At 49.0% G+C, this 24,675-nt stretch overlaps 1 protein-coding gene across 1 annotated transcript in view; it reads right to left on the bottom strand.

Annotated features, from left to right (window-relative positions):
• Positions 1-3,024: 3,024 nt before the first annotated feature.
• The window catches only part of LOC140417995 (uncharacterized), a 109,195-nt gene continuing 87,544 nt past the window's right edge, over positions 3,025-24,675 (bottom strand). The window contains exon 4 of the mRNA XM_072501425.1: positions 3,025-5,012. Coding sequence (XP_072357526.1) covers positions 3,972-5,012 — 1,041 coding nt within the window. The 3' untranslated portion in view covers positions 3,025-3,971. The remainder of the gene's footprint in view (positions 5,013-24,675) is intronic.

A 24,675-nucleotide genomic window follows, 5' to 3' on the forward strand; every position in this document is an offset into this window, starting at 1 on the left:
AGGTTTTGGTCTGCAGCTGCACCACCAGCGAGAAGAGGGTCCCTCTAACTGTGTTGTCTGAAACTGGCCCTGTCTCCCACACTGTGCAAACTGAAGATGAGCGAGTGTAGAGACGACACAGATCAGTTGTTAGTGACACCCATCAATGTGCCAGTACCATGTGTGCTAGGACTACCTCAGGATGAACCGCCATGCATACTATCTGATCATGTGACTGCGACTTCTGGTCAATCCGCAGAAACCGAGATTGCTGAAGATCCCCTTGCTGCTCCTAATCTTCTGTCTGCAAAAGAGACTATAACACCTTCCAGGGGAGAGACATCTTCTGAAGACCCGGAGAGGACATCCAAGGCCAAGCAGAACCAAATCCCTTAAGTGAGCAGGGAACCAGTGCAGAATAGACACCCGCCAGATTGTCTTTCCTATTGACTGCATAATTCTTTGCCTGCCCTTGTGTATATGTTTTGATGATGATGTACTTTTTTTGATTTGATTTGATGTATTATTGTCACATGTATTAGGATACAGTGAAAAGTATTGTTTCTTGCATGCAGTACAAACAATGCATACCGTACATAGAGAAGGAAGTGGAGACTGCAGAATATAATGTTACAGCTATAGCAAGGTGTAGAGAAAAGATCAACTTAATACAATGATTGAGGCTTTCTTAACCGGCCGAATTTTAGCGGGGGGTCAGTTCTATTCAGTTTTGTCCCGGGTGCTCAGAGGTTCACTGAAGAGGCCGAATTTTAGGGCAGCCCAATTTTGTGTAGCAGCAAACACCAAAAGGTTCAGAAGTGTAAATAGCATGTGGGATCAGCCAAATATGACCTCCAAAAAGAGGAAAGAGAAAGGGAAGTGGAATGAGTCGGGTTATGGGATCAATACATTCTGCATCCCACAACCAAACTGTGGAGCAGGCTCCCCTCAATAAGTTCACAGCTGATCTGATTGTAACCTCAACTCCACATTCCCAACCCCCCGATAACCTTTCACTCCCTTGCTTATCAAGAATCTATCCAGCACTGCCTTCAAAATGGTCAAATCTAGGATTTGGATTCTCACCAGCTGATTATGGGAGGGGGTGGTGGGGATTTCAATTGTGTAAGGGAGCCAAGGTTGGATAGGTTCAGCCTTAGTTTTCACAGTAACTTCATTGCAGCGTTAATGTAAGTCCACTTGTGACACTAATAAGACATAGGAGCCAAATTAGGCCACTCGGCCAATCGAGTCTGCTCCGCCATTCAATCATGGCTGATATTTTCTCATCCCCATTCTCCTGCCTTCTCCCCATAACCTCTGATCCCCTTATTAATCAAGAATCTATCTATCTCTGTCTTAAAGACACGCAGTGATTTGGCCTTGGTCGATAATATCCAATTAAATCCGCTACCTTGATGGCGGTGCTTGTCCCTACCGGCCATGTCGTTAGTGTCCGAGGCACGTGGGCCTTCCCAAATGAGGAAAACTCAAATGCGGCAAAGAGTTCCACAGACTCACCAACCTCTGGCGGAAAAAAATCCTCCTCACATTTGTTTTAAAGGATCCTCCCTTTAGTCTGAGATTGTGTCCTCTGGTTCTAGTTTTTCCTACAAGTGGAAACATCCTCTCCATGTCCACTCTATCCAGGCCTCGCAGTATCCTGTAAGTTTCAATAAGATCCCCCCTGATCCTTCTAAACTCCAACGAGTACAGACCCAGAGTCCTCAACCATTCCTCATTCGACAAATAAAGGGTTGAGCAAGTTTAATGGGCCAAACTGCAGTTCCTATTTGTTATGATCTGTGTTCAGGACACGAAGCAGTGAGCAGGGATCTGTCAATCAGCCTGAATCAGCACCTTCAGGAGAATTGGGAGGGTTAATATTAAATACAGCTGAGTGAGAATGGAGGGAGAGTGTGTGGGATGGAGATTTACAGCTTTTGGGGAATGAGAGGGGAAAGAATGTTCCAGAGAAACTAGAACTGTCTGTTCTGAGTTTCTATCCTGTACTGACAGTGATGTATTTTGTAAATTGTTTTTCCAGGATATTAGAAAAGGAGGAATTACAGACAGAAATCCCAAACATCACATCTTGATCTGACAGTCACTTGATTCTTTGGGTCACACGCACCCGAGTGAGAGTGTTCCAGAGCACTGACTGTGGAAAGAGCTTCAACCAGTTACAGAGCTTCACAGAGGGGAGGGACTGTACACGTGTTCTCTGTATGGGTAAGGCTTCAATTGTCTAACCTGGAGAGACACAAGGAGACCCAAAACATGGAGAAACAGTGGAAATGCCGGGACTGTGGGAAGAGATTCAAAGCCCCATCTGCACTGGAAGCTCATCGGTGCATTCACACTGGGAGAGGCCATTCAGCTGCTCTCAGTGTGGGAAAGGATTCAGTCAGTCATTCACCCTGCAGACACACCAGAGGGTTCACACTGGGGAGAGGCCATTGAACTGCTCTCAGTGTGGGAAGGGATTCAGACATTTATCCACCCTGCGGAGACATCAGCCAGTTCACCCCGGGGAGTGAGCATTCACCTGCACTCAATGTGGGAAGGGATTCTGTGTTTCCTTGTACCTGCTGAGACACCAACAAGGTCACAAGTGATTACAGGGGTTGGATTCTGCTGTTATTGTTGCTACTCTCAATTACACCCAGAACAGCATTGTGTTCATTCTGTCAGTTGGTCAATGGGGAGGGTTTCTTTCTGCTGGACTGGCCGGTCTCACGACTTTGCCTCCAGTGGGCTGATGCTCTTGAGGCTTGTGGCAAATACTTGGCTTCAAATTTCACAAGGATCACAGAGTAAAAGGGTGTTTTGGAAGGTAGATGACAGATAGCTCCTGTTTCTGTTTGAAACCTCTAAAGAATGCAGGTTTAGATGAAGATAGGCTTTGGTGGTTACATGGTTCTGTCTCAGAAGGAAACTGTCAAGCTATGAGGAACAAGTTGTCTGCAGTTGAATGGGAACTTACAATAAAATGTGTAATGATACAATCGCAGTAAAGGAATTATCACATATTTACATAAAATATAGATTCACTGATTTATTGGTACCTTGAAGAATGAATGCAGTATAATTCTTAAATTCAGTATACATACAGACAGAAAATGGAACATCCACAAGGCAAAGTCATTGTTTCAGATAAAATATGAGAATTGCTGTACAGCAACTTAATATGTGTAAGAATCTAACACTGTTTCAAGAAAAGTTGTATAAAAGCCCTCGTAATGAATAAACAATTGTTCTACAAATACATGTAGTAATGAAAAAGTATTGCAGCCTTAGCAACACAAACATTTACAAAATGTAGCAAAACCTCAGCAACAAGCAAGGTTAATGCAGAACATCTTGGGGGCGATTCTCCAATATTGGGCACAAGAGTTCACGCCATCGTGAACGCCGTCGCAAACCGGGCCCGGTTACGTATGATTCTGGCCCCCATAGGGGCCAGCACGGCGCTGGAGCAGTTCACGCCGCATGCATGCATGTGCAGTTGGGCCAGCTGAATCCTGTGCATGCGCAGTTGGGCCGTGCCATCCTGTGCATGCATGGGGGACTTCTTTAGCGCGCCGCCCCCGACTCAAGATGGAGTCGGTGTTCAGGGGCCGGCCACGCCAGAAAGTAGGCCCGGGGAGGGAGTTGAAGAGGAGGCAAACCCATCCACCCGCTCCAGGTTCTGCCCTGGGTGTGATTAACAGCAGGAATAGCAGCAGAATCTAACTTATCATCACTTGTGAACCCTTTGGTGTCTCAGGATGTTGGACGACTGAGTGAATCCCTCCCCACAGTGAGAGCAGGTGAATGGCTTCTTTCCAGTGTGAACTCGCTGGTGTCTCCGCAGTGTGGCTGATGTTCTAAACCTCTTTGTGCAATGAGAGCAGCTGAACGGTCTCTCCTCTGTGTGAATGCGCTGGTGGGACATCAATACCTGAGAGCTTTTAAACCCACTCCCACAATCGGAGCATTTAAAGGGTCTCTCATTGCTGTGAGTGACATTGTGGCTCAACAAGTGATGACCGAGTGAATCTTTTCCCAGTCGGAGAGGTGAACGGGCTCTCCCCGGTGTGATTTCGCTCGTGTTTCATCAGGTTGGATGAGGTTCTAAACCTCTTTGTGCAGTGAGAGCAGCTGAACGGTCTCTCCTCAGAGTGAACGCGCTGGTGGGACATCAGTCGCTGAGAGCTTTTGAAACCCTTCCTGCAGTCAGGGCATTTAAAGGGCCTGCTCTTGGTGTGAGTGACATTGTGTTTCAGCAGGCTGGATAATTGAGTGAATCCCATATCACACACACTGCAGATGAACGGTTTCTCCCCGGTGTGAACTCGCTGGTGTCTCTGCAGGTTGGATAACCGAGGGAATCCCTTCCCACAGTCAGAGCAGGTGAATGGCCTCTCTCCAGTGTGAACTCGTTTGTGGTTCCGCAGGTTGCTCATGTCAGTGAATCCCTTTTCACACTGTGAACAGGTGAACGGCCTCTCTCCAGTGTGAACTCGTTCATGTCTCCATAGGTTGCTAATGTTATTGAATCCCTTTTCACACTGAGAGCAGGTGAATGGCCTCTCTCCAGTGTGAACTCGTTCGTGTCTCCGTAGGTTGCTAATGTTATTGAATCCCTTTTCACACTGAGGGCAGGTGAATGGCCTCTCTCCAGTGTGAACTCGTTCGTGTTTCCGCAGGGTGCCAATGTCAGGGAATCCCTTTTCACACTGAGAGCAGGTGAAAGGCCTCTCTCCAGTGTGAACTCGCTGGTGGATCTGCAGGCTGGATAACTGAATGAATCCCTTCCCACAGTCAGAGCAGGTGAACGGCCTCTCCCCAGTGTGAACTCGTTCATGTTTCCGCAGGCTGCCAATGTCAGCGAATCCCTTTTCACACTGAGAGCAGGTGAAAGGCCTCTCTCCAGTGTGACTGCGTTGATGCCTTTCCAGCTCGCACGGGGCTCTGAATCCCTTCCCACAATCCTCACATTTCCATGGTTTCCCCATGGTCCGGGTCATTTTGCGTCTCACCACGTTGGACAATCAGTTGAAGCCTCGTCCACACACAGAACACCTGTACAGTCTCTCCCTACTCTGAATGGTGAAGTATTTTTTCAGGCTGTGTCACTGGTTAAAGCTCTTTGCATAGTCAGTGCTCTGTAACAGTCTCACATGGGTGTGCGTGTGTGTCCCTGTGCTTTTCCAGACACACTGATGTTTAAAATCTCTTGAAGCAGACAGAATAGACAAACATTTCTCCTTCTAGATTCAAAGGCCGATGATCCCAAGAATTGAGTGACTCAGTCAGTTCTTGATGGGATATTTAGTTTGAGATATTGGCCTCAAACTCCTCTCGTTCGAACTGCCTGCAAACAGATTTTACAAGAGTAATCATTGTCAGGACAGGATTGAAACTCAGAACAGACAATTCTAGGTTCTATCGAACATTCTTTCCTCTCTCTTTCCCTGAAATGCTCTAAATCTCCATCCCACAAACTCTCCCTCCATTCTCACTCTGCTGCATCTAATATTCACCCTCCCAATTCTCCTGAAGGTGCTGATTCAGGCTGATTGATAGATCCATGCTCACTGCTTCCTGTCCTGGACACAGACACCTGAAATGTCTAAATTACTGGATGAAAAATGTGTGTAATATACAGACTGTATTCACTTACTTTCCCTCCCAATTTTCCTGAAGGTGCTGATCAACAAATCTAAACTCACTAAAACCTGTACAAGAGTAGAGAATCTCCATATAAGTACATTTACTGATTAGTGATAGGGAAATTCTGAGGAATAATTTTATTCGTCCATGGAGTGGTCATGACAGGGAACTCACTGCCCACAAGGGTTGTGGAAGTCGAGATGATCAATAATTTAAAATAAAATAGGATGGTTACTTGAAGAAAATAAACTTGCAGGGGAACAGGGATATCGAGGGGGAATGGGACTGACTGGATTGCTGTACAGAGAGTCGGCATTGACTTGAGTTACCAAATGGATTCTGTCGGTGCTGCAATGACTGTATGACTGGAAATATATAATGTAGGTACAGTACTATTTACAAAACTAGAAATAATAATACATGTATTTTACTACAGAACCATCAACAATATATATAATACATGCCATATAACAACACTAGACATATCTCTGTCCATTATTAAATTTTTAAAAATTAATTTACGGGATGTGGACAATGCTGGTCAGGCCAGCATTTATTGCCCATCCCCAGTTAGCCTTCCGAAGTAGTGGTGAGTTTCCTTCTTGAACTGCTGCAGTCCTTGAGGTGTAGGTACATCCCCTGTGCTGGTTTTTTTTCTTTATAATTTGTTTTTTACAAATTTAAAGTACCCAATTAATTTTTTTCCAATTAAGGGGCAATGTAGCGTGGCCAATCCACCTACCCTGCACATCTTTGGGTTGTGGGGGCGAAACCCACACAAACAAGGGGAGAGTGTGCAAACTGCACACGGACAGTGACCCAGAGCCGGGATCGAACCTGGAACCTCGGCACCGTGAGGCAGCAGCGCTAACCACTGCTCCACCATGCTTCCCTACATCCCCTGTGCTGTTAGGGAGGGAATTCCAGGATGTTGCCCCAAGGACAGTGAAGGAACGGCAATATATTTCCAAGTCAGGGTGGTGTATAACTTGGAAACGAACCTCCAGGTGGTGAGTTCCCAGGTATCTGCTGCTCTTGTCCTTCTAGATGGTGGTGGTTGTGGGTTTGGAAGGTGCTGTCTGAGGAACCTTTATGATTTATTGCAGTATATCTTGTAGATGGTATACACAGCTGCTACTGTTTGTCGGTGGTGGACGGTTTGAATGTTTGTGGAAGGCGATGCAATCAATCAGGCTGCTTTGTCCTGGATAGTGTCGAGCATCTTGTTGTTGGAGCTGCACTCATCCAGCAAAGTAGAGTGTATTCCATTACACTCCTGACTTGTGCTTGTAGATGTCTGGTGGACAGGCTTTGGGACATCAGGTGGTGTGTTACTCACCGTAGGATTCCCAGCCTTGGACCTGCCCTGGGAACTACAGTATTAATATGGCTAGTCCAGTTCAGTTTTGATCAATGGTAACCCCCAGGATGTTGGTTGTGGGGGATTCAGCGATGAAAATGCCACTGAATGTCAAGGGGTGGTGGTTAGATCCTCTCTTGTCTGGAGATGCTCATTGCCTGGCACTTGTGACTCCAGTTTAGCTCGGGCTCCTTGTTGCCTAACACGGTCAAATGCTGCATTGATTTCAAGGGCAGTTACTCTCACCTCACTTCTGGCATTCAACTCTTTCGTCCAAGTTTCAACTAAGGCTGTAATGAGGTCAGGAGCTGAGTGACCCTGGCGGAACCCAAACTGAGCATCCAGGAGCAGGTTATTGCAGAATAAGTGCCACTTAATAGCAACTTTGATGACTCCCTCCATCACTTTGCTGATGATGGACAGTAGACCTACAGAGAAGTAATTGGCTGAGTTGGATTTGCCCTGTTTACTGTCCCCTTAAATGTCCGTCATCTCCTGGGGAAACCAGCCCTTTAATTGTGAACATTAGGAAAGAGACCATCCTTTTAGCCAGACAAATAAATGTGTCAAACTGAGGGAGCAAAGGGTGTCAATGTCTTTCAGAGAGAGAGAGAGAGATCAGGGCCAAGCTTTCCAGAATCTGCACCCTCCCTGGATTCACTTCCTTTCCCTTCAGTTGCTGCAAATCACCAATTGAAAACAATAAATGGAATGAGGGAGAAAAGAAAGTGTTTTACTCACAGACGTTGGAGACAGGAGGACGTTTCAGTCTGTGTGAAGCCCAATCTCCTTTCACATAAAGCCCGCGCTGATTGGAGGACCAGCATCCTTCCGGTCCTAACTCTATCCATTAGCCAACACCTCACAGGAAGGTCAGGGGCTGGGCTTTCCTCCACACATGCGCAGCTTCCCCTCACCCTTGGACATGCGCAGTACCTGATCACCTGCCCGTGCGGCGGATAGAGCGGGTTCCCCAGCGCGGGGGATTGTGGGAGCTACGGCCGACACTGTCCAAACTCCTGGGGTGAAAAGTGGAGGAGGCTTGGGCGGTTGTGTGCGAGCTTGGTGTCCGCCCCCGGGCCGATTCGAAAGGCAGGCCGCCTCTGGGAGCTTCCTGGATGGGGTGAAACAGCAACTCGGCGCCCATTGCTCCTGGTCCCCGAGGGAAGGGGAGAAGACCGGTTTCGGAGTACTGCGACCAGTCGTGTTTCAAGTCAGCGGTTGAGCTGCGGAGACGCTGCTTCGGACTGCGAGGTTTGCTGTCGGCGGTTTTGAGTTCGCCCAATGGAGGACGAAGGAATGGAGGAAGGATGGCAGCTGGATAGGCTGCTGGAAGCGGCGGGTCAGAACCGGGAGTGGACACCCGATGGGCGGCCCGCGGCCTGCAGCCCGGGGTGGGTTGCTGCCGTTCCTGGGGTCTCCGGGGATTTGGCCCCCCTGGACACCATGTGGGCGGTTGGGACTGACTCTGGGACTTTCTTCCCCGTTGTCGACTGTTGCCAACATTGGAGCGACTCTGGCCGCTGCCATTGGAGGACTTTGAGGACATGTTGTTCCTTGTGAAATTTCGGCTGGAGCGCCGGGGTCATGATGTGGAATGTGCAAAATTAATGGACTCTTTTTTTTTTTTATGGACTTTTCTATGAGTACTAAGGGATTTTGTTTTCATGTTTTCTTTGCTTTTCGTTTTCTTTAGCAGCCTATGACATTAAACTCATTTTGGCTTTTTTTCCGAAATGTTATTTAGTATTTGTGGTGGAACGCTAGTTGGTGCGAAACTGCTCTCCCTCTGAATGGTCCCGTGCCTTTGGGCGGGGTCCAGGAGGGGGGAACCCTCTCTCCTCTGCCGCGCCCGGGTCTGGCTCTCCGGTGGTCTGTGCTCTTAGCGAGGAGGGGCCTTTCCCCCGGGGTGTCGGCTGCAGGGCGGGGTGAACGGGGGTGGGTGAGCAGGGATTAGTGTTTGGTGATGGATTCTATCCTGTTAAATCTTTTCTGGGGTGAATTAAGGCCTGGTGCCTGGTGATTGGGTTTGATATGATACTGTTAAAATGAATCGAGGCCCTGTGGGTCATATTTGTACTGGAGCGGCCGTATTGTATCGGGGCCTTGTGCCTCGTGATTGCTTGTCTTATGTGTTTAGAGGTCGTCACCTTGAAGTGTGCCTGTGTCTTGTGTTGTACTTTTGGGTTTTGTTTCTTTTCTTTTCTTCTCTGTTTCTTTTGGAGTGGTCGTATGGTTTTGAGGCCTTGTGCCTCGAGACTGCTTGTTTATATGTTTAGAGGTCGTTGCCTCGATGTACTTGTGTATTGTGGTTTTCTGTTCCTTCTTGCTTTTGGAACGGTCGTTTGGTTTCATGGCCTTGTGCCTCACGACTGTTCGTGTTATGTGACTGTCTGATTGTTACTTGAACTATGAGTAGGGCCTGTGCCTTGCGGCTGGTTGTGATAAGTGACTGGTTAACTGGTATCTGGAAACGTATTTCGGCCCTGCGCCTTGCAGCTGTTTGTGTTCAATGACTGTTACAACGTAACTGTGAAATGTAATTGGGCCTTATGCCTTGCAGCTGTTTCGTGTTCAGTGACTGTTTAATCGTCAATTTGAAGTGTAATGAAGTCTGGAGCCTTGTAAATTGGTTTCTGTAATAATTGTGACGACAATAAAAGAGTTACTCACAGATGTTGGAGACAGGAGGAAGGTTCAGTCTGTCTGAAGCTCAAGCTCATTCAGGGTTGGAGGAACAACAGTTTTGCTCGGCAGAAACCGCCATGTCCAGCTTCCGCATTGAGACAATGGGGAGCTCTGATTGGCAGAGGAGCAGAGTCCTTCCGGTCCTCCAATCTTCCTATTGGTCAACACCTGAGCAGTAATGTCAGCGGAAGTGAGCTCCTCTACACATGCGCAGCTTCCCCTTCCCTTAGACATGCGCAGTCCCGGACGCCTACCCACGCGGCGGATAGAGCGGTTTCTCTAGTGTGGGGAATTGTGGGGGCCGCGGCCGCCATTACTCATCTGGAGCCCAGTCTCCAAACTCCTGGGATGAAAAGTGGAGGAGGGTTGGGCGGTTGTGTGCGAGCTTGGTGTCCGCCCCCGGGCCGATTCACAAGGCAGGCCACTTCTGGGAGCTTCCTGGATGGGGTGGAACGGCAACTCGGCGCCCATCGCTCCTGGTCCCTGAGAGAAGAGGAGAGGACCGGTTTCGGAATACCGCGACCAGTTGAGTTTCAGGTCAGCGGTCGAGCTGCGGAGATGCTGCTTCGGACTGCGAGGTTTGCTGTCAGCTGTTGTGAGTTCGCCCACTGAAGGACGAAGGAATGGAGGAAGGATGGCAGCTGGATAGGCTGCTGGAAGCGGCATGACGGAACCGGGGTGTAGACTACCCGACGAGCGGCCCGCTGCCTGCAGCCCGGGGTGGGTTGCTGCCGTTCCTGGGGTCTCCGGGGGCTCGCCCCCCTGGACGCTCTGCGGGCGGATGGGACTGACTCCGGGACTTTCTTCCCCATTTTCGACTGTTGCCAACATTGGAGCGACTCAGGCCGCTGCCACTGGAGGACTTTGAGGACATGTTGTCTCTCGTGAATTTCGGCAAGAGCGCTGGTACCACTTGCAAAATTAATGGACTTTTTCTCTAGACTTTTCTATGTATGCTGGGGGATTTGTTTTCTTGTTTTCTTTGCCTTGTTGTATTTAGTAGCCTATTACATTTAACTCATTTCGGCTTTTTCCGAAATGGTATCCTAGTATTAATAGTGGAACGCTGGTCAGTGCGGAGCTGCTCTGACCCTCTCTCCTCCGCCGCGCTCAGGTCTGGCTCCCCGGGGGTCTGCGCTCTCAGCCATGGGGGGGCCTTCCCCCGGGGTGTCGGCTGCAGGGCGTGGTGAACGGGGGTGGGTGGGCAGGGATTAGTGTTCAGTGATGGATTGGATCTTGATATGAAATTGTTAAAATGTGAAACTGCTCTCCCTCTGAATGGTCCCGTGCCCTCGGGCAGGGTACAGAAGGGGGGAACCCTCTCTCCGCCGCCGCGCTCAGGTCTGGCGCCCCGGGGGGGTCTGTGCTCTTAAAAGGAGGGGGCCTTTCCTCCGTGGTGTCGGCTGCAGGGCGGGGTGAACGGGGGTGGGTGAGCAGGGATTAGTGTTCGATGATGGATTGGATCTTGATAAATTTTTTATGGGGTGAATTGAGGCCTGGTGATTGGGTTATTGATATGAAATTGTTAAAATGTGAAACTGCTCTCCCTCCGAATGGTCTCGGGCGGGGTCCAGAAGGGGGGAACCCTCTCTCCTCCGCCGTGCCCGGGTCTGGCTCTCCGGTGGTCTGTGCTCTTAAAAGGAGGGGGCCTTTCCTCCGTGGTGTCGGCTGCAGGGCGGGGTGAACGGGGGCGGGTGAGCAGGGATTAGTGTTCGATGACGGATTTTATCCTGGTAAATTCTTTCCGGGGTAAATCAAGGCCTGGTGCCTGGTGATTGGGTTATTGATATGAAGTTGTTAAAATGTGAAACTGCTCTCCCTCAGAATGGTCCCGTGCCCTCGGGCAGGGTCCAGAAGGGGGGAACCCTCTCTCCTCCGCCGCGCTCAGGTCTGGCGCCCCGTGGGTCTGTGCTTTTCAGCCAGTCCTTTCCTCCGTGGTGTCGGCTGCAGGGCGGGGTGAACGGGGGCGGGTGAGCAGGGATTAGTGTTCGATGACGGATTTTATCCTGGTAAATTTTTTTCTGGGGTGAATTAAGGCCTGGTCCCCAGTGACTGGGTTTTTGATATCATAACTGTTGAGATAAATTGAGGCCCTGAGGGTCATGTTTGTACTGGAGTGGCCGTATTGTAGCGGGGCCTTGTGCCTCGCGACTGCTTGTCTCATGGGTGTAGAGTCGTTACTTCGAAACCTGTGTGTTGTACTTTTGGGTTTCGTTTCTCTCTTTCTTTACTTTATTTTGGAGTGGTCGTATGGTTTCGGGGCCTTGTGCCTCGCGACTGCTTGTGTATGTGTTTAGAGGTGGTTGCCTCGATGTGGTTGTGTTTTGTGTTTTTGTTTCCTTTTGCTTTTGGAACAGTCGTTTGGTTAGCCTTGTGCCTTACGACTGTTCGAGTTACGAATCTGTGTGATTGTTATCTGAATTATATGTGGGGCCTGTGCCTTGCGGCTGGTTGTGATAAATGACTGGCTGATTGGTATTCGGGAACGTATCTCGACCCTGCGCTTTGCAGCTGTTTGTGTTCAATGACTGTTGCAACGTTATCGTAAAATGTAATTGGGCCTTGCGCCTCGCAGCTGTTTTATGCTCAATGATCGTTTAATCGTTAATGTGAAGTGTAACTAGGCCTTGTGCCTTGTAGCTGTTTCGTGTTCGGTGACTGTTGATTCGTTTAATGTGAAGTGTAATCGGGCCTTGTGCCCTGTAAATGAGTCTATGTTGAAAATTGTGACGACAATAAAAGAGGTACTCACAGATGTTGGAGACAGGAGGAAGGTTCAGTCTGTCTGTAGCTCAAGCTCATTCAGGGTCGGAGAAACAACAGTTTTGCTCGGCAGACACCGCCATGTCCAGCTTCCGCATTGAGACAATGGCGAGCTCTGATTGGCAGAGGAGCAGAGTCCTTCCGGTCCTCCAATCTTCCTATTGGTAAACACCTTAGCAGTAATGTCAGCGGAAGTGAGCTCCTCTACACATGCGCAGCTTCCCCTTCCCTTAGACATGCGCAGTCCCGGACGCCTACCCACGCGGTGGATAGAGCAGTTTCTCTAGTGCGGGGAATTGTGGGAGCCGCGGCCGCCATTACTCATCTGGAGCCCAGTCTCCAAACTCCTGGGATGAAAAGTGGAGGAGGCTTGGGCGGTTGTGTGCGAGCTTGGTGTCCGCCCCCGGCCCGATTCGAAAGGCAGGCCGCCTCTGGGAGCTTCCTGGATGGGGTGAAACAGCAACTCGGCGCCCATTGCTCCTGGTCCCCGAGGGAAGGGGAGAAGACCGGTTTCGGAGTACTGCGACCAGTCGTGTTTCAAGTCAGCGGTTGAGCTGCGGAGACGCTGCTTTGGACTGCGAGGTTTGCTGTCGGCGGTTTTGAGTTCGCCCAATGGAGGAAGGATGGCAGCTGGAAGCGGCGGGTCGGAACCGGGAGTGGATACCCGATGGGCGGCCCACGGCCTGCAGCCCGGGGTGGGTTGCTGCCGTTCCTGGGGTCTCCGGGGGTTCGGCCCCCCTGGACGCCCTGTGGGCGGTTGGGACTGACTCTGGGACTTTCTTCCCCGTTGCCGACTGTTGCCAACATTGGAGCGACTCTGGCCGCTGCCATTGGAGGACTTTGAGGACATGTTGTTCCTTGTGAAATTTCGGCTGGAGAGCCGGGGTCATGATGTGGAACGTGCATAATTAATGGACTCTTTTTTTATAGACTTTTCTATGTGTGCTAAGGGATTTTGTTTTCATGGTTTCTTTGCTTTTGTTTTATTTAGCAGCCTATGACATTCAACTCATTTCGGGTCTCCCTGAAATGGTATTTAGAAATTGTGGTGGAACGCTAGTTGGTGCGAAACTGCTCTCCCTCCAAATGATCCCGTGCCTTTGGGCGGGGTCCAGGAGGGGGGAACCCTCTCTCCTCCGCCGCACCCGGGTCTGGCTCCCCGGTGGTCTGTGCTCTTAGTGAGGAGGGGCCTTTCCCCCAGGGTGTCGGCTGCAGGGCAGGGTGAACGGGGGTGGGTGAGCAGGGATTAGTGTTCGGTGATTGATTCTATCCTGTTAAATCTTTTCTGGGGTGAATTAAGGCCTGGTGATTGGGTTTCTGATATGATACTGTTAAAATGAATCGAGGCCCTGTGGGTCATTTGTACCAGAGCGGCCGTATTGTATCGGGGCCTTGTGCCTCGCGACTGCTTGTCATGTGTTTAGAGGTCGTCAGCTTGAAATGTGCCTGTGTTTTGTGTTGTACTTTTGGGCTTTGTTTTTTGTCTTTTCTTTTCTGTTTGTTTTGGAGTGGTCGTATGGTTTCGAGGCCTTGTGCCCCACGACTGCTTGTTTGTATGTTTAGAGGTCGTTGCCTCGATGTACTTGTGTTTTGTGGTTTTCTGTTCTTTCTTGCTTTTGGAACGGTCGTTTGGTTTCGTGGCCTTGTGCCTCACGACTGTTCGTGTTATGTGACTGTCCGATTGTTACTTGAACTATGAGTAGGGCCTGTGCCTTGCGCCTGGTTGTGATAAGTGACTGGTTAATTGGTATCTGGAAACGTATTTCGGCCCTGCACCTTGCAGCTGTTTGTGTTCAATGACTGTTACAACGTTACTGTGAAATGTAATTGGGCCTTGTGCCTTGCAGCTGTTTCGTGTTCGGTGACTGTTTAATTGTTAATTTGAAGTGTAATGAAGTCTGGAGCCTTGTAAATTGGTTTCTGTAATAATTGTGACGACAATAAAAGAGTTACTCACAGATGTTGGAGACAGGAGGAAGGTTCAGTCTGTCTGAAGCTCAAGCTCATTCAGGGTTGGAGGAACAACAGTTTTGCTCGGCAGAAACCGCCATGTCCAGCTTCCGCATTGAGACAATGGGGAGCTCTGATTGGCAGAGGAGCAGAGACCTTCCGGTCCTCCAATCTTCCTATTGGTCAACACCTGAGCAGTAATGTCAGCGGAAGTGAGCTCCTCTACACATGCGCAGCTTCCCCTTCCCTTAGACATGCGCAGTCCCGTATCAGGGCTGGGGGACGGCTTTCACCGACGGCCGGAACTGTCAGCTGGTTGCCTGAAAAACTTGTCTCGAGGATATGTGGGGGAAGGAGAACAAAGGGTGGGGGCGGGGCTCCCGCATCTGCGCGCTGGGCAGTGACGTCACCGCGGAGCGGGCTTATTCCTATTGGTTGATTAAGAGGACGAGCTCCTTTGTGATGTCACAATGTTGAGGTTGGACAATGAGTTTCAGACTAAAACATTCTCCTCTGGGCAACATCTGGGAGCAAATCAATGTCTCCCCTTTTCATAAGGTCATCAGATATAGGAGCAGAATTAGGCCATTTGGCCCATGGAGAAGAACCCTTCAACCCGATTAAAAATCTGTCTAACTCCTCCCTAAATTTACTCACTGTCCCAGCTTCACCGCACTCTGGGGTAGTGAATTCCACAGATTCACAGCCCTTTGGGAGAAGCAGCTTCTCCTCAACTCTGTTTTGAATTTGCTGCCTTTTTTTTCAATAATCTTTATTGTCACAAGTAGGCTTACATTAACACTGCAATGAAGTTACTCTGAAAAGCCCCTACGCTACACATTTTGGCGCCTGTTCGGGCACACAGAGGGAGAATTCTGAATGTCCAAATTATCTAACCGCATGTCTTTCGGGGCTTGTGGGATAAACTGAAGCATCCATTGGAATCATAGAATTTACAGTTCAGAAGGAGGGCATTCAGCCCATCGAGTCTGCACCGGCCCCTGGAAAGAGCACCCCACCCCAGCCCACGTCTCCACCCCATCCCCGTAACCCAGTGAACCCACCTAACCTTTTTGGATACTAAGGGCAATTTATCATAAGAACATAAGAACATAAGTAGGCCATCTGGCCCCTCGAGCCTGCTCCGACATTCAATGAGATCATGGCTGATCTTTTGTGGACTCAGCTCCACTTTCCGGCCCGAACACCATAACCCTTAATCCCTTTATTCTTCAAAAAACTATCTATCTTTATCTTAAAAACATTTAATGAAGGAGCCTCTACTGCTTCACTGGGCAAGGAATGCCATAGATTCACAACCCTTTGGGTGAAGAAGTTCCTCCTAAACTCAGTCCTAAATCTACTTCCCCTTATTTTGAGGCTATGCCCCCTAGTTCTGCTTTCACCCGCCAGTGGAAACAACCTGCCCGCATCTATCCTATCCATTCCCTTCATAATCTTATATGTTTCTATAAGATCCCCCCTCATCCTTCTAAATTCCAACGAGTACAGTCCCAGTCTACTCAACCTCTCCTCGTAATCCAACCCCTTCAGCTCTGGGATTAACCTAGTGAATCTCCTCTGCACACCCTCCAGTGCCAGTACGTCCTTTCTCAAGTAAGGAGACCAAAACTGAACACACTACTCCAGGTGTCGCCTCACTAACACCTTATACAATTGCAGCATAACCTCCCTAGTCTTAAACTCCATCCCTCTAGCAATGAAGGACAAAATTCCATTTGCCTTCTTAATCACCTGTTGCACCTGAAAACCAACTTTCTGCGACTCATGCACTAGCACACTCAGATCGCTCTGCACAGCAGCATGTTTTAATTTATCATTTAAATAATAATCCCTTTTGCCGTTGTTCTTACCAAAATGGATAACCTCACATTTGTCAACATTGTATTCCATCTGCCAGATCCTAGCCCATTCACTTAGCCTGTCCAAATCCCTCTGCAGACTTCCAGTATCCTCTGCACTTTTTGCTTTACCACTTATCTTCGTGGCGTCTGCAAACTTGGACATATTGCCCTTGGTCCCCAACTCCAAATCATCTATGTAAATTGTGAACAGTTGTGGGCCCAACACTGATCCCTGAGGGACACCACTAGCTACTGATTGCCAACCAGAGAAACACCCATTAATCCCCACTCTTTGCTTTCTATTAATTAACCAATCCTCTATCCATGCTCCTACTTTCCCCTTAATGCCATGCATCTTTATCTTATGCAACAACCTTTTGTGTGGCACCTTGTCAAAGGCTTTCTGGAAATCCAGATATACCACATCCATTGGCTCCCCGTTATCTACCGCACTGTTCATGTCCTCATGGCCAATCCACCTTTTATCATGGCCAATCCACCTAACCTCCACATATTTGGACTGTGGGAGGAAACCGGAGCTCCCGTACAAAACCTCCAAAGACACGGGCAGAACATGCAGACTCCACACAGCCAGTGACCAAAGCCGGAATCGAACCTGGAACCCTCGAGATGTGAAGCAACTGTGCTAAACACTGTGCTACCATGCTGCCCATCTTATCCTGTGACGTGGAGATGCCGGCGTTGGACTGGGGTGAGCACAATAAGAAGTCTGATAACACCAGGTTAAAGTCCAACAGGTTTGTTTCAAACACTAGCTTTCGGAGCACTGCTCCTTCCTCAGTCTTATCCTAACGAGATTCACCTCTCGTACTAGAATGCCTGAAAGACGTGCTATTAGTGAATTGAACATTCTGGGTTCTTCTTCTGTGTACCCTAACAGGTGCCGGAATGTGGCGATGAGGGGAGATTCACAGTAACTTCATTGCCGTGTTTTAAAAAAAATTTAAAGTACCCAATTCATTTTTCCAATTAAGGGGCAATTTAGCATAGCCAATCCACCTAGGCTGCGCATCTTTGGGTTGTGGGGGTGAAACCCACTCAAACACGGTGAGACTGCGCGAACCCCGCATGGACAATGACCAGGTCTGGGATCGAACCTGGGACCTCGGCGCCATGAGGCGGCAGTGCTAATCATTGTGCCACCGTGCTGCCCCATTGCAGTGTTAATGTAAGCCTACTTGTGACAAAAATAAATATTATTATTAAGAGGGATAGCCGCTCCAAGGCAGCCTTCAGGACGTGCGACAATGCAGAATCGCTGAGCAGAAACCTATAGCCAAGTTCTGCACACATGAGTACGGCCTCAACCGGGACCTTGGATTCATGTTGCATTACATTCACCCCCCCCCCCCCACCTCCCCTCTCCCCACCCCCACCATCTGGCCTGGGCTTGCAAAATCCTACCAACTGTCCAGTCACTCTGTCTGGACCTGTAAAGACTTAATTACCTGCAGACTGGCATTCAAAAGTATTGTCTTGCATCATTGACTTTATCTATATATATGTTTCTGGAACCCACCTCTTCATTTGCCTGAGGAAAGAGCTGCGCTCCGAAAGCTACTGATTCAAAACAAACCTGTTGGATTTTAACCTGGTGCTATAAGACTTCTTACTGTGCTCACCCCAGACCAATGCCGGCATTACCATATTAAAGGGCAAAGTGGCAGCACAGTGGTGCAGTGGTTAGTGCTTCTGCCTCACGATGCCGAGGTTCAATCCCGGCTCTGGGTCACTGTCCGTGTGGAGTTTGTGCATTCACCCCGTGTTTGCGTGGGTTCCACCCCAATAACCCAAAGATGTGCACGGGTAAATTGGGTACTCTAAAATTTTAAAAAGTAAAAGGGCAAAGTCTATTGATAGTTTAAGAGATACATTCCTAATAAAAATAGTGTTTAGGCATTGTTGTTTCTAGTTTTCTGCAGTAGAATTCATAAAACTTGAAGTTTTTGCCTTATGACTCTTTCATTTGTTCACTGGGTTTAGAATTTATCTTTTAAAGTTACTGATCTTTTCAGAAATCTTACACAGTTGATTTAGAGCTACAAGTTTCAACTTCCCATAATGCCTCAGGCAACATCTGCCTCTCTATTGCTCATGTCAATGACAGCCCAGCAACAGAGCTGTGCGCTGGAGATGCCGTCACTCCTTGTAGGTGCTGGAATCAGTAGAAAGAAGAACCATAGTTTCTGGTTGAGCTTTGTGTTAGCTGTCTGACCATGATGACCATATATAAATAGCTAACCAAGTAATATGTTGTGATGAGGGTTTAGAAACAGACCCTGGGTAGACAGTTCATTGAAGCTGTGGGCTTGTCAGCTGTGCAGTGAAACCAGGCATCCAACAGCCACAGAGACCTCTAATATTGGACACTGGGTTTGACCCTGTCCTGTATTAAACAGACCTATCTGACACTGAGGGTGATATAGTTAATCTGACCCTTAATTCATTCAATTCCAAAAGTGAATAACATTGTTTCAAGTACAGTGATTACTCTGTTAGTCTGTGAATAAAGTGGTGTCAGTTCAAGCAGATCTCTGTCGGCACACAATTTCATTACTTATTTTTGTTACTGACTAGGGTGCCTCTCTCTCTCTCTCTCTCTCTCTTTTCTCTCCTCTCTCTCTCTCCTGCCTCTCTCGGTCTCTGGTGCTCTCCTCTCTCTCTGCTGCCTCTCTCTCCCTCTGCTGCCTCTCTCTCCCTCTGTCACTCTCGGCTGCCTCTCACTCTCTGTTATCAGTGCTTAGGAAGGCAGGTGGGATAGTTTCCTTTGGTAGCCGAGGGCCAAGAAGAGAAGAACAGGGACATTGTGCTGGAACTGTATCAAACACCAGTTAGACCACAGCCGGAACACTGTGGACAGTTCTGGTCACCACATTACAGGAAGGATGTGATCACACGAGAGAGGCTGCAGAGGGGATTTATGATGATGTTACCCAGGATGGAGAATTTTAACTATGAGGAACGATTGGAGAGACTGGGGTTGTTCTCATTGGAACAGAGGAGGCTGAAGGGAGATTGAATTGAGTTGTGTGTAATTCTGAGGGGCTCAGACAGAGTGAATATTTCACTCAGCAGAGTCCAACCCCTGCAGTCAAACAAGGAGTCGCTGGTGAGTCAGGAAGTGGGATGAGTGAGTGACTCTCTATCCGCACAGAGTACATGGAAACAGCAGCTCCCCAGTTTGAACTCGCTGGTGTGTCAACAGGCTGGAGGATTGGCTGAATTCCATCCCGCTCCTGGAACATTTTCCAATGTCCTCTCCCCAGTGCCAGCAGGCTGCCTGACTGAGAGAAGCTCTGTCCACAGACAGAGCAGATGAATGGCCTGTCGTTAATATGTTGATGCTGGTGTCATATTGATATTGTTCATTCCGGGGATTCCGGTGACAACATGTCGTTGGATGTCACACATTAGGTGGCTCCTGCGAGAGTCTCGGATTTTTGGATGTTTATGCCTGGTTTTGGGGTAGTTTTTACATAGGTTGTTGTGGGATGTCATAAGGAGGTTGAGGAATGTCGAAGTCCCAGAGGAAAGGTGCTGGAAAGAAGGGGGCGAGCGAAGGTCCGCCAGCGAGTGCTGCTGTGAGTCCTGCAGGAAGGAAGATGCGGGGCTGGGTCGTCGGGTGGGGCCGCTCCCCTCACCGGGGAAACTCTGACCGAGGTGATGTCAGAGCTTCAGACATAAGTAGATATTACCCCTTTGAACTGAATTGGCCACATTCCTCTCGGAGGTCTGTTCTATTCTCTGAGCCTCACCCATTTGTCCCGGTTGATCCTCGGTCGTCGCTGAAACGGAATCTTTGATGCTTGGTTCTTATTCTCCTTCTGACCAGTGTCCCAGACAGGTCAAATTTACTCTACTTCGAACTGTTGAATGACATTTTTCTTCTAACCCTAGATCCATTCTTCAGACATTGTGGTTAAAGGTGTCAACTCAGGTTCTGCTCGGCATTTCACAATCTTTTCCATCAGTGCATTGCAGATTCTAAATAGGTCACCAGTCAAAAAGTAACAAGGCTCATTTCAAGTTGACCAAAACCTTCCCATCATGCCTGCAATCAGTCATTTTAGCACAAACAGGGTCTTATCGCTACAGTGGAGTTTGAAAGGCTGTTTGCCAAGTGTTTGGAGGTTCTTCGGAGGGAGATGCCTGCTTCACTTTAGAGTGGGTGAAGGAGACGATTGCCCTGGTAAAGGTGGCAGAGATGAAGACGTCTGTCGAAGTGTGGGAGCAAGGACAGAAGTTGAAGGGGGGGGGGGGGGGGAAGGAGACACTGTCACAACACAGTGACCAGTTCGCCTCGATGGGCGAGGAGCTGTGGAGAGTAACAGGAGTCAACAAAGGCTCAGAGCTAAGGTAGGAGACCTGAAGAACTGGTCAAGGAGGGAAAATTTGAAAATCGTGGGCTGCCTGAGGAGTGGAGGGCCTGAGGCCGACTGAGTACTTTGCAAAGATTTTTGCTGCATTGATGGAGGAGGAGGAACAACATTCCCGCTCTGAGTTGGACAGGCCACATCGGTCACTCAGGCCGAAGTCTGAGTGAATGAGCCACCAAGGACGGTTATAGTCTGCTTCCACGGCTACCACATAAATGAGAAGGTTTTGAGCTAGGCACCCTTCATGCCACCCAGGTGCCAGCCTGGTACTTCTAGGGTGCCCAGGTAGCACTGTCAGGCTGGCAGGGGTACTGCCAGGGTACCACATGGGCAGTGCCATGGTGTCAGGCTGGCATTTTGCTTGCACTGGGTTTGAAGCCCGGGGTGCACTGCCCATGTGAGGTGGGGTGGGGAGGCCCAAGGACTCTCTTATAGGTGAGTTGGGACATTGGAGAGTCCGGGGGTCGAGTCAGGGGGGTCAAGGCGGCTTCACTTACCATTATTCCTGCAGTGAGCAGCTTTCCTTTTGGAGATCCTCAGTGCAGGAATAATGCTAAGTGCAGCCTTGGGTGGCATTCCCCACCAGGGCAGTAATAAAAGAGCAGAATGCCATTAGTTAGCGGATGTGAAGTGGGAAGGTGTTGGTAGATGCAGATACCAAGAACTGATGGAGGAGTTGGTGAGAAGGCGGGCGTCCTTTGGACGGGTGAAGGGGGCATTGTATGGCAGCAGAGTGAGATTTGGTGTGGTCTACCCAGCAAAGCTGAGAGTCACTCATAACTCAAAGGACTTTTATTTGGAGGCGGCAGAGGCGTTCGTTCAGGCTGAAGGACTGAGACTGAGATGAGTTGGGATTTGGGCTTGGTTGGTGGGGACGGGGATTGCATTCTATTATTGAGGGGTTTCTATTTGATTGGGGTTTTGTTTCTGTCTCTTAAACTCCCCCCCCCCCCCTCCCCCATTTATCTACGAGTGTTGTGTTTTTTTCCTTATGGTGTGGTTCTGTATTGTTTCTTGGTTTCAGGGACGTGGGGCTCAGTTACTGAGGAGGGGGTGGAGAGGATGGGGGACTCTAGCAGGGGTCACCACACGAGGAAACGTAGGTTGCTTAGTGAACGGGAGTGTGGTGGGGGAGGGGTCACGGTCATTGGAACCTGGTCAAACAGGTTTCAATGGCCCTGGGAGGTATGAATGGTGGGGGGAGGGGCTCGATACTGGGTGAGGTGTTTGCAAGAGGAAGTGGATGGGGCAATTCTGGCAGGAACAGGAGGTGATCCCGTTTAAGGTCAAGGTGGTCGGAAGGAGAGTGAGGAACGCCAAATACTGCTAGAAGAGATTTTGGGATGGATGGGTGATGAGCGGGGAACGCGGACCCAGGGTTCCTGGTAACGAGGAAGGAGTTGGAGGCGAGGTTGGACCTATTGTCCACAGGCAAAGATGTGCATCAGTTGAGAAGAGCAAGGGGGACTGTCTATGAGTATGGGGAGAAGGCAGGGTGTATATTGGCAGGTCAGCTCCGTAGGGAGGCCGCAACAAGGGAGATAGTTTGGGTGCGGGACAGGATGGAGGAGCTGGTGGTGGCTCCAGAACAGATTAATAAGGTGTTTGAGGAGTTCTATAGGGACTTGTATAAATCAGAACCACCAGAGGAGGAGCAGGAGATGAGGGAGTTTCTGGGTGGGTTAGAGTGCCCGAGGTTGGGGAGGTGGAGAGGGCAGGGTTGGAGGAGGGGATGGAGGAGGTGAAGGTGGCGATTGGGAGGATGCAGGCAGGGAAGGCAGCGGGGCCAGATGGGTTCCCAGTCGATGCTGGTGAGAAAGGGGGAGGGTCATGTAGAACAAAAGGGAAAGTCAGGGATTGGTTAGAGTGTGGGTGAGATTAAATGTCAAAAATGTCCTGGAACAAAAGGCAAAGGGAGAGGTAATGGTTGTGGTAAAGAAACAAAGTATTGGTCCAGAGGAATGGCAGAATAAAGGACAGCTCTGGCTGGAAGCAAAATAACATGAAAACAAGATGCAGACTGGCACTCGGCAAAAAAACAAATCAAAATGGAGGAGAGAGTTCAGTGTGTGAAGTTGTTGAACTCAATGTTGAGTCCAGAAGGTTGTAAAGTGCCTCATGGGAAGATGAGGGGCTGTTGGTCCAGCTTGTGTTGGGCTTCTCCGGAACATTGCAGCAGGCCGAGGACTGAAATGTGAGCATGGTTCCGAGTACAGAAGCTGGGACATGTTGCTGTATTTATACAGGGCCTTGGTGAGGCCACACCGAGAATATTGTGTGCAGTTTTGGTCTCTTTTTCTGAGGAAGGATGTTCTTGCTCTCGAGGGAGTGCAGCGAAGGTTTACCAGACTGATTCCAGGGATGGCGGGACTGTCATAAGAGGAGAGAGTGACGAGGTTGAGATTGTTCTCGCTGGAGTTCAGAAGAATGACGGGGGGGATCTCATAGAGACGTATAAAATTCTAACAGGACTAGACAGGACTAGGGTAGATGCAGGGAGGATGTTCCGAATGGTGGGTGTGGCCAGAACCAGCGGTCACAGTCTGAGGATCCATTTCGGACAGAGATGAGGAGACATTTCTTCACCCAAAGAGTGGTGAGCCTGTGGAATTCATTACCACAGGAAGTAGTTGATGCTAAAACATTGAATATATTCAAGAGGCGGCTAGATATAGCACTTGGGGCTTATGGGTTTGAAGGCTATGGGGACAAAGCAGAATTAGGCTCTTGAGTTGGATGATCAGCCATGATCGTAATGAATGATGGAGCAGGCTCAAAGGGCCAAAAGGTCTCCTCCTGCTCCCATCTTCTATGTATGAGAGCAAGGTGGTGAATTCTAATGACAGCAAGCGGAAGGTCAGGGTCATGCTTGTGGACTGAGCGGAGGTTTCCACAAAGAGGGCAGGGAACAGGCTACAGATGAATTAAAGACAAACCGTTTGGGTTCATAACATTGTGAACATCCTTTTACTCTGGTTGTCTTTGATCCTCAAGTCATTTTCTGTTTTTTAACCATGTTCTGTTTCATTAATAAACGATCATCAGTAAAAATATTTGATTTTTCTAGACTTTGCATTAGGTTGATGTACTTTAGGGAAAGTGGGTGAGAGGTTGACAGGCTCTTTAACGGAAAGTGAGTCCCTCTGAGGTAATTGGCAAAGGAGCCAGAGGGGAGATGAGATTTTATTTTATTTTTTGACACAGCGAGTTGTTCTGATCTGCCTGAAAGCAGATTCAATTGTATCTTTCCAAAGAGTAAAATCTTGAATGGGAAGAATTTGCAGGGCTGTGGGGAAAGGGCAGAGCAGTTGGATGAATGGGAGAGTCCTTTCAAAGAGATAGCAGGGGCACGATGGGCTGAATGGTCTCCTCCTGCAGGCTGTGAATCGGAGCCTCCTGCTTTTGTGCAGGTTAAAAGGGACAGATTTCATTGCAGCCTCTTTCCTGTCTATGTATTTAAAGAGACGGGTTTCTCTTTAGCTCCGAGTGACCGATATAATTGGTTGGAGGCCCATTTCCCAGTCAGTCCTCCAGCACCTTCCTGTCTCTCTATTAGTGCGACGCCCATGGCAGTTTCCCAACTGGTGCGCAAGCCCTGTTATTCTCAGCCAAATTCAGCCTCAGCTCCGTCTCCTGGCTGTCATTGACAAGAGCAATGGAGACAGAATGTGCCCGAGGCTCAAATGGGAAGTTAAAACTTGTGGCTCTAAACCGAGACTTCAACATTTGCCAATCAAATCCATGTTATCTATACTGGGGTTTCTATTATTACCGTGCCACCCCTTTTCATGTCACATTGATGTACTTTAGGGAAAGTGGGTGAGAGGGGAGGCAAAGGGTGGGAGTTTTAAAAGATAACTTTCCCTTTCTAACTTTGCATTGTCTATAGTGTCAGCCGTGGCTCAGTGGGCAGCTCTCTCACCTCTGAGTCAGAAGATTGTGGGTTCAAATCCCAGTCCAGGGACCCGAGGACAAAAATCACATCCAACATTCCTCGTCCCAGCACAGAGGGAGG

Source organism: Scyliorhinus torazame, chromosome 5 (genome assembly GCF_047496885.1).
Source record: "Scyliorhinus torazame isolate Kashiwa2021f chromosome 5, sScyTor2.1, whole genome shotgun sequence".
In the NCBI taxonomy this organism is placed as follows: domain Eukaryota; kingdom Metazoa; phylum Chordata; class Chondrichthyes; order Carcharhiniformes; family Scyliorhinidae; genus Scyliorhinus; species Scyliorhinus torazame.